Genomic DNA, 11,096 nt, shown 5'->3' on the forward strand with positions numbered 1-11,096 from the left:
GAGGTAGATGGAAAAAAAAAAAACTGGCTGGAACTGAACTGCTTTTTAAAAGGTTTTATTTGCAGTCCTTATGTTTATTTAGTAGATTGTTTTGCAAATTATGTCAATATGTATCTGAGAATTGTTATGCCAGGAATGTCTTTATGAAAGATGAAATTTAGTTGATGTTGCTGCTCTCATTAGACTGCTCTCACGTTCTTGCGCAGAGCCCGTATGAAGGGCATGGAAAGGAGGACACACTCTCAGCCTGGGCAAACATTGTTATAAGCTAGTATCTAGGCTGATAGGATGTGAAAGTCTTTGGCAAGCATATAGAATAAACAGTTGTTTCAAGGTCATTTGAGAAGTTGATCTTTTTCCACTGGTATGCTCAAAAATATTATGTCACCTCAAAATAGAGAAACTGGACATAAAGTTTGTGAACTTCAGGATTATTTTCATTACAATTTTTTTGGGAAAATTACTTTCAGAAAATAATAAAAGCATGTGTCTTAAAGCACTGCAAAGACAAATATTTACTTAGGAGTTTTTCCTTCAGTAGGCTCCACTTTCAAAGATATCTATTTGCATTAACTAGATAACATGTCAAAAATGGAAAGATATTAATTTGTGTGCTACTTCATTATCACACTTATTTTGAATTCACATTAATTTTGTAAAAGTTATTGTCCTATTAGATAAAATCCAAAATGAAGTTAAAATTTCCCAAACAACATTTCTCTCCTTTTCAATACATTTCCATTTTGCTCCACGTAAATTTTTGTAATGAGTGATAAAATTCTTTCTCTTATCATGATGTGATTATTGTGTTTTGTATATCGAGTGACTGTACTATGGACATTCGGCGTAAACTCTTTGTACTGTCTCATTTCCTCATCCATCACTGTCTGTCAATGGGCATGGTGCTGTGACCAGTGTTATCAGGTGACGACAGTACAGGAAGTGAGCCGCCATTATCACCCCCAGAAAGGCTCCCCATCAGACGCTCTAGTACCAGAGACAAACACAGAAGAGGGGAAACATGTTTCCTACTGACGACAGGTGATTACACGTGTGCTTCTGATGGAGGGATCAGGAAAGGTAGGCATGCATTTAATCAGATCCTAACAGGTGACTTAGCAATTAAATGCTGCAAATATATGGAGTGCTGTAAAATGCTCTTTCATTATTTTCTAGGAGCAACTGTGCCATCATGGTGCTCTTTTCCTCATCATATCTTCTCTCTTTATAAACATTTAAAAATACATAACAGCCGACTTGATTGTCATATCTAAAAGGCATTTCACCCTTCTTTCTTTTTATTATATTTTGGTTTTTCATTTGTCTATGGGCAGAATTGTAATGAAGTATTTAAAAATTAAGTCACTCGTCTAATTATTTTAATACAATGCATTCAGCAGTCTTTAAAAGTTATCTTTTTTCCTACAATGAATTAAACTCACTAATTTACACTATGCATATATTTGATAAGTAATTAATAATTTAAAACAATAATAAAGCTTTTCTCAAAGTAAAACATTAAACGTACTCTAGTTGTCTCTTATCCAGTATTTGGGCAATTTTTCCCAGTGGTTTACCTGAATGTCAGAAGGTTGCTAAGGTACAAAATCCTCAGCCATATAGAACAATATACCCAATCACTGGAAAGGCTACTTGTGTACTTACAAAATGTATTTACGGAATTTTTCTTCAGGGCAGTAATAATTCTAAGTTTATTATTTTTTTAATTGACACTGAACAGTGCCTGGCACATAGAAGATACTTAATAAATATTTGTGGAATGAATACATTGTATTGGACAGACATCTTTGTTAAGGAATATAACAGGATACTGAAGCTCCACTCCAGCACAGTTTCGTTTCCCTAGATTGTGCCAAGTGTCTATGACTATTCCTTAGGTGCTAGTTTTTGTCTTTGTTTCTGTTTTAGTAAACTTTACGAACTGACAATTGGACCCTTTTCTTCTCCTTAAGAAATAGTTTTGTGACACTTATAACCCACCATTGTCAAAGTGCTGGTATGCTCTTAGATTACCTCCTACTTTGAGAATTCCAGTGGCTTTAGTGCCATGGTTATTTTTCTCTGTTTATTGACAGAATTGAGAAAGAACTACTAATTTCTTATGAAGAAATAATAATTTCTTATGCAGTTGACTGAATTTGAACGAAAAGCCACTCCAAAACTTTCATGTTTGTGCAAGTGCATTTTAAAAATATTGTGCTTATTTGCTATTCATTGCAGTTTCTTCCTATTGAATACTTTACCATTTTAAGCCTAAAATATTTATTTTGTGATGACTACTTTCTTTGAAATAGCTCATTACCCATGTTGTGCTTCTCTTTCATTTCTCCTGGGCACTTTATATTGTTCTTTCTGTCTCCATACCTGTGAGTCCTGAAAGAGAAGACAAAAGACTCTTCTTTTGTTTCTTTAATATGTAATATTTTAAATCCTTCTTCATTCTAAGAACTTTCAATCTCTACATCTATCCCTTGCACCAAAATGTATTTCAATGATCTGAATAGATTTATTTGATTTTTTGCTATTTTACATTTAAATATCATGTTACAACAATTTTTAAATATTTTATAAAGATAGTTAATATTCTATCATAGTATTTGAACAAAGTATATGTACATATATTAAATAATAATATCTAAATAATAATATAGAACATAGTATTTTAAGTGCATTGTAATCTTAAATCACTATACATGTGTATACATATATACTTATATATGTATATATGTATTTGTATGTAATATGTGGTTAGATTTATGTGTATTTTGAGCATCATTCAATAAAGTATCACATACAATATTTATACTAGGGTTACATGTTTAAGGATCTAGATAGAATTCTTTTTTCCAGGTTAGAAAATATTTTGAATTTTAAACTGTCAAAGGGGATCACATATGAAAAAAGACTTTGCAAATTATAAAGCACTATATAAATATAGTTTTTCCATAAAATAGCAAAGTTTCATGAGCAAAGCAATTCATAAGATATTCAGTTTATATGAGAAAACTATACATTCAATCTTATCTCACAAATACAAATTTTATCAGTGAGAACATCTTTGAATACTCATCTATGAGCTTTTTATTCTTTGTCATTTCTCACCATAATCAACTTCGTTTTCATTCTTGCTTAATTCTTTTGCAGATTTGTGTTCTTTTCCTGGGTCTGGTAACATTTCTGGCTAATTTCACTTAATCTTCTGAGTGTCTTATTTTGTCATGTCTATTAGAAATCCATTCATTTCTTCTCCTTTTTCCTTTATGTAGATTAGAGATGTCTCCTATTACTCCTACTCAGATATTTATTTCCTATATGATTTCTTCCTTGCTTTTCAAATTGGTTTCTACACTAACCTGATTTTAGAGTTATGAAAATTCTCCCCTATGTAGATGAGAAAAATGACTGGATTCCCATTGTATTATTTTTCTATCAACAAATGTAAATATAGTTGGGCATACATTAAGAAAACATGTGGATTCCCTAAAAGAGTAAAGTCCCAAAACTTAGAACCTGTGTCTTCATTTATATAGTAGTTTTATGAAATCATTTTACATGAACACAAACATACCCATTGATAGTACATGAGTAGGCAGTTTCAATACTGCCCCAAACTAATATGTGCTCTTAAAAGCTGTATAAAATGTATACCATGTATTGGGTTCAACATTGTTTATTCTCATGAATTATATTTTTAGTCATTCCATTCAGTAGAAGTTTGATAAGACAAAATTTTATCAAATTTTCTGTTCATAAATGAACGTGCAGAATAAAGGAACAATATATTTATATGAATAACTTATAATTTTACTAATTAAATACTTGTTACTAAATTATAAGGGAAGCCTTCTCAAATGGACATTAAAATCATAGTTATTAAGAATTAAAGACCTATAAATAGAATAAATAATATTTATATTAATAACTATAATTCAGAAAAGTAAAAATTGAGAATGGCAACCAAGATTTACATGTAACTAGCATGATTAATGTAAATTGTCAAACAGATTTTTTACCTTTTTGGAAGTCTTATAGAGAACATGGTGACTGTGAGGAACAAAAGGTACATTTTTATAAGGATGATTTTTAGTTATTAACAACCTCTTTGTTTCATACATATTCACTAGTTTGCTTTTAATCAAAACCAATCAATGTTTATAGTCTAGTTTATATTTTTCGGTTACACTAAAAATCCAAGTCAACTTGTATAAATTATTCTTTCTACAATTCCCAGTTATATTTCCAATTGCATTACAGAATAGTAGTGATAACTAGCCCACCAGGCATGTGAAGATCCCTATGTAAGAAAAAATGACTTGCAATTCCTTTTTAATTATTTAAGACATTCTCCCATTAACTATTCCATCAGCCACCAGAGGAGAGTGAAATATATACCACCTCCCAGGCTTTATAGCTCAAAATACTAACAAAATATATAGGCAGATAATTTTCTCATTAGCAGAAATTATGTCCTAGAGAACTTTATTGTAGTTAATGGATGACATAAATTTACATTTACAAAATATCAAAGAAGACATCTAATCTGCTGAAAGTTTGTGGGTGTATATGTAGGGAGGGGTTCCTATTATTCCAACCTTACCCCACAGTAGAGCTATTTTGTTTTCCTATCTACAACACTTTTTCAGTGGATCTTTCAGAACATTTACTTGCTAAGCTGTATAATATAACTACTTTTTCAGCTAATAGTTGCCTGGCTTTTAAGACAATTTTACTTCTAACTTTATACTAGGTACTCCCTTCCTCATTTACCTGCCTCTAATCTTTTCTAATAAAAAATACTGCAATATATGAATCCTTCCAAAGATGACCTTGATGGGGTGTTGCTTGAGTAGCTAAGGCCAAGTAATAGGTTAGAGCTTGTGGGAAGTATCTTTCATTCTGTAAGTTCATGATGATCATGAACAAAAGATTAGAATGCACGATAATAGAAAGAAAAGGTGGATTAAGATCAAATTGTTCTCAATTCCTGGCAGAGGAGAGTCAGCTGAAAATATATAATCAAAATCAGACTTTAATTTACTAAAATTATCACTCAATTTGTATTCATTTCTTTTCTTTTCTTTTCTTTTTACTTTTTTTTTTTAATACAAGGGATTAGAAATGGGCATTCATTCTACATCATCTAGATAATGGCATTAAAAACCATTATTTAGGAATCATCCTTTTAACCTCATAAGGCTGGAAGATTAAATATGCTGGAAAAGAGTTGTCCACTTAAAGTTAAGCATGCTTTATTAGCTTGGTAATAATAAAAAGTGAAAAGAGAAAAAATAGCTCATTTTTTTTTAAGGAACATATTCTGAAATTTAAAAATATTTACCAAATTTATATCTTACTTAAGTTGCTTTTCCTAATTCTTAAAAGCTTTCTGATATTGTGTATGCCAAAATTACATCAATACAAACTGTAATCTGCGAATGAATAGATTTTGAAGTATTGCAACAGTAATTTGTGATAACTGGTTTAATCTTTTGGAAGTGACAGCTACAGTGAGCTTCATTTTTTTTTTTTCAGAGTAGTAAATTGTCTCAATATTGAATTCTTTGTAAACAAATTCTTTGAGCTCAAAAATAGCACTTTTGATTACCCTGCATGATATTGTTTGTCTTTGTCTATTTTCTGGTTGAATTCAACTGATGTCTGTGCATTTTTTCATAAAAGGATATGAAAAATCCCGAAGCTTAAACAACATAGCGGGCTTGGCAGGCAATGCTCTGAGGCTCTCTCCAGTAACATCACCCTACAACTCTCCTTGTCCTCTGAGGCGCTCTCGATCTCCCATCCCATCTATCTTGTAAACCAAACTGCATCAGTCGGCTAAATTGTCTTAATTCAAGTACTGTTTACCCCATAATGGAAATAATTAAACATAGACTTACTCCAAGCTCCATTAATACAGTACCAGTCCTGCATGATACTACTATCTGAAGTCAGAAATTCCATTTGGGTAGCCAACAAATCTTATCCTGGCTTTAAATGAATCTTATCCTGGTAGTGCTACTACTTCTCCATATTAATTGCCCTGATCTCCTTTCGCAATAAAATGACAGATAGCATCAGATATTGGCCAGTACCCTAATACATAAACATATCTTCAGGGAGATATATTTAAACCAGTGTGCTTCCAAATGCCAACCACTTCATGGGAACTTCATTTCTTGTGACTCTCTAAACCATTCTGAAGATGTCTGGGATCCTATTTTGATTGCTCACAACATGACTTTGGTCAGCTCATTTGCATGGACCATCTTGTCTCTATCACCTGAAAGCAATGTCGCAAAGTTCGGGGACCATGGATGGCTCGGGATATGTGTACTTGCATCGAACCATCCTGCTGATGTGAAAGCACTGGTCGACTGTTCTGCATGTTGAATTGTGGGGCATGGAGGGCGAGTTTCTCCTTGACATTTTTTTTTTCTTATTCTTTGAAAAAAATATTTGTTTTAAAAGATTTAATTTCTTGATTGATTTACTTTTGTTCCAAAATGCTGTATTGGAGTTCTGAATGTCTCTGGTTGTTTGCACACAGATAACTGCAAAGAGGTTGTCATTACTGGTTACACGCAAGCTGAGGCCAGATCTCTTACTTAATGGCTTGGGGAAGGCACAAAACATGAGAGAAAGGTAACTGCCAGCCAGGCTTGCATTGTTTAGATAGGAATTGCTGCTTGGTACTAGAGTCATATTTTCTTTTAAATCCCAGAATTTGTCATCATTTTCAGAGGCAGAGTGCCAAATATCATTCAAAGCTCTTGTCATTTTTACCCCCTTCCTTTACTTTAATTATTAATTTCTTTGCAAACAACAAGGAGCATTGTTGTTCACAGGAAGCTTTCTTGACCAGCCTTAAATTTCTGACTCACAGGATTAAACAGATTTTCAGGCAGTATTTAATCAGGTGCTTTGTCCTGTATGTTGTTCTGTCCGTTTGTCTTAGCTCCCTGTCTTAAGTGTATATGCCATCTGTCTCCATGAAGCACAGAAATGCCTTGATAAGGTGTTCATGATTTTAGTACTGGGTCTTCTCCCCTGCCCCTTGCCTTCTTTGTTACTTGGAACAAGCCTCTCTGCTTGTTCACTCCAATGAAACCCCAAGGGTGTCTTATTCAGTCCAAGTGGAAGAAATTCTGTTTACACATCCCTACAAATGCAATAGCAGTAGTGTGTCTGGTGTACTGGGCATGAGAGGGAGGAAAAATGTCATACTATAAATTGAGAGATAAACAATATTTCTAAGGCATTTAGGATCCTAGAGACTGCTAACTCCTAATGCTCATGTTTATTTTCAGTTAGGAAGACAATTGTCACTTTTATGATTGGCCACATAACAAGTACTACTTTATATTCCCAAGTCCTAGAGCATGACCTGCATGTCAGAGACCTTGTACGGCAATGTATTTACCCAGACATAAACATCTGATATTTAGAGATTCAGTGATGCTTTTGATAACACCACACATAGAAAGTTATAATTACACACAGCTTTATGGTAAAGAAATTAATATACTGTCTGGTGCTGCTGTTATTGACTGCAGTGTTGTACAGAATTTATCATGGATTTTTGACTGCTGAAAAAGGGACTGTGGAATTTAGCCATACCAAGGACTGTACTGGAAACAGATTTCTGCTGCTGAATGTGCCCTGATGTGACCAGGTTGCACTTGGAAGAGATCCTCCCGTCTTCATGAGGCATTGAAAGTTTGTAAAAGAACTGTGGCTGGAACTCATTTGGTGCTCCCCATATGAGTGGTCTGCTTGTGGACTGGCCAGCGTCCATGAAACAACTGTAAATACCAGCGTGTGTGCATGGGTCAACAGCTTTGGCCATCTCACATCAAAGGAAGCCGAATTCATGATCAACATCTCTGGAGCTTCAAGTAAGGCCCATACCTCTGTGAATTACCACCTCATGGAGTTGCAGTAGATTGTGCTGTGAATCATAAAAGCAGTGATATTGGTGTAGTATAGGTCTGTCTTAATTTCCCTTATTTCTCCTTTGTTGGTTGGATCCACAAACACTAACTGTATCATTTTTTTAATAAACCACTTATATGATCAGCTTGTCAGATTATGTTGTGAAATTTTCAGTGCCTATTTATCAAAACTGACCTATTTTGAATCCCACATTTGTTTAAGTTATGAAAAATTGTTTGACTTAAAAAACTCATTAATATTACTTATAGTTTAAGTGCTTTGTCATTGTTACCTCAATTATTAATATTACAAAAAATAAAATTCTGGCAATGAGAGTATTTTTTTATTAAATGATCAAGGAACAATGTCAGTATATAGTAGAATATTAATTGAATTATATCCTAAAATGTATATTTTGCATAAAAGAGATATTCTTCAATCAATTACTTTTTTGTGTTTTGTGGCAAATTAAGCTTGTACTTGTCTTTAAAACTGTTGTAGTTGAAACTGTATAAGAATTCTTCATCTTGCTTAATCAGTATTTCCAGAATCTATTAGTTCCCCTGGGATTCTGAATATAACATATAACCTAATTATGAACCTCTGTATCGTGGACCTTTTGTGAACATCTCAAGGTGCATGCACATCCTTGTTGATAATCGATGGAAATGTAAATAACTGAAATGAAGAATAAAAGGCAAATAAGCTGGGGATAAACTTGAATCCTATCTGATTAAATTCTTCATATTCTTTTCTTGGTTCTTCTCTTTGTTTTGGAGTTTTCAACAGGCTTTACTATTTTTATGCATCATGATACCAAACCAAATACTCATACCTTATAAAAAATTTGAGATTAAAGGATTTATAAACATACATAGCTCACATTTTCATTTAAGTCTTAGGCATGTAGCCAGTGTCTTCCTTTTCTAAGTGCTTTTTTCTCTTATGATTCGGAAGTGGTAAAATTATGAATTATTATGGTATTTGATTTTTATATGGCATTTTATGACTAATACTGAATTTTCACTTACACTTTCCAACTTAATCATCACAGAGATTCTGGAGGTAAATACTTTTTGTTTTCATTTTATTGGTGGTGAAGTGAAGGATCACAGAAGCAAAACTGTGTCACAGATAATTTCCCCGTCATAGTTTCTTATGGTTTAAATATTTACTGAGCCTCTTGTTGTAAATACCTTATCTTCCAAAGATGGCTTCTGTCTCACTTTTGGGTAATGGACCACGGTTTCGGTAGCACACCACACGTAGCTGACATTCCATTTGTATTGGGGGGTTATGTGTAAATTTATCCTGTAAATTCTATGATGCCAACAGGATTAGAGGAAAGGTAAAATGGAAAAGAGAAATAAGGTTGGGTAATCCAACACTTTCCCATAATGCATCAACAAAATCTTTTCTAGGTCTAAAAGTGTTCAGTGTTGATTATTAAGAGACTATTAAGAAACTGAGATTCAGAAAAGGAAATCTGTCTAAATATAATTACTGATAAAAAGTTTTTAATGATGGTGTCAGGATGTAGGATTTACTGTAAAAAGGGAAAATATGTAGGATGGGGAAAGAATACATTTAAATAGATGATAATTGCCATCAAATTTTGATTAAAAAATCAAGATTAAATAGCTATGAATGAAAAGTGAAGATATTCATTTTATCTTTGAAATAAATCACAAGACAGATGAATTGAATAGCAACAGTGAACTTAACTTGGAAAGAGACAATGAATATATTAAAAGGCTATAGTACCCAGCAGGGACTTTGGAGGATTTATAACATGCTTGAAGACATTTAGAGCTAAATGAATCTGTTAAAAAATTGAAATCCTTAGCAGTTTATGATGATTAAAATATGTGGTTTAAAATTTTCCTTACTGAAAAAAATTGTCATCCTTCCTTCCAATTTCCCCTGCCAAAATTTAATGAATTGTTTAAATACTTGGACACTATTAAACTATAGATTTATACAAATTTTCTCTAACATGGTTGCCATGTCATTAATATTGATCTTAAATTTTGTTACTTCCTGTTCTCCCCTAAAATAATTGTTTTCATTATTGTCTAAAAATTAAATAATTTAATTGAATTAGTATTACATGATTTCTTTTTTTATTTATCAAACTGTCATGTCAAATTGACAGACCAGTGAATATGCATTTTGAACGTTAAAATGTTCAAAGACTATGGATTTTCCATTGAGGATCCCAGGTACTTAGCACTCAATTTTTAAAAAATGAACTATATTTTAGAACAGTTTTAGATTCACAGCAAAATTAAGCAAAAAGTACAGAGTTCCCATTTATCCCCTGCCCCCCACCACGCACAACATCCCCGACTATCTGCATCTTACACCAGTGATATTTGTTACAAGTGATGAACCTGCATTGATGCATCATTATCCAAAGTCCATAGTTTACATTAGAGTTCATTCTTGGTGTTGTACATTCTATGGAACTTGATAAGTGTCTAATGACAGGAATCAATTATTGAAGTGTCATACAGAATAATTTCACTGCCCTAGAAATCCTCTGTGCTCTAACTATTTACCCCTCCCCTCATCTTGGCAACCACTAATCTTTTTACTGTCTTCCTGGTTTTGTCTTTTCCAGATGTCACACAGTTAGAATCATATAGGATGTAGTCTTAGACTGGCTTCTTTCTCTTAGTGGTGCGCACTTAAGGTTGCTCCATGTTTTTTCATGGCCTGATAGCTTATTTCTTTTTAGTGCTGGATAATATTCCCTTGTCTGGATGTACCATAGTTTATCCAGTCACCTACTGAAGGACAACTGGGTTGCTTCCAAGTTTTGGCAATTATGAATAAAGCTGTTACAAACATTTGTGTTCAGGTTTTGTGTGGGCATATGTTTTCAATTCATCTGGGTAAATACCAAGGTGCACAGCTGCTGGTATTTACACTCATTTTTTTTTTTATTTGGTCCCCTGACATATTTATCAGAATTACTTTTCTCCTAATTCATCTTCTTACTGTCAATCATGTGAACCACACAGGAGTTATTTATAAATCTGTCACTTCACTTCAAGCTGTAAATATGTTGATTGATTATCCACCAACAGATTTTTCTCTGTAAAAGTAATTTTTTTTTACAAAAAATAGTAAAAGCTCTT

The 11,096-nt window shown here is 33.0% G+C and overlaps 1 protein-coding gene across 9 annotated transcripts in view; it reads left to right on the forward strand.

The window, feature by feature from the left end:
• Window positions 1-7,654, forward strand: part of KCNC2 (potassium voltage-gated channel subfamily C member 2) — a 208,089-nt gene extending 200,435 nt beyond the window's left edge. For 4 of the 9 annotated variants that reach the window (XM_082418969.1, XM_082418967.1, XM_082418968.1 and 1 more), the window contains exon 4: window positions 916-5,694. In XM_082418969.1, coding sequence (XP_082275095.1) covers window positions 916-1,274 — 359 coding nt within the window. In that variant the 3' untranslated portion in view covers window positions 1,275-5,694. The other 5 variants (XM_082418974.1, XM_082418972.1, XM_082418973.1 and 2 more) reach the window with 5 other exon arrangements.
• The last annotated feature ends 3,442 nt before the right edge of the window (window positions 7,655-11,096 follow it).

The sequence above is a fragment of the Balaenoptera physalus genome (genome assembly GCF_965194825.1).
Source record: "Balaenoptera physalus genome assembly, chromosome: 13".
NCBI classification, from domain to species: Eukaryota; Metazoa; Chordata; class Mammalia; order Artiodactyla; family Balaenopteridae; genus Balaenoptera; species Balaenoptera physalus.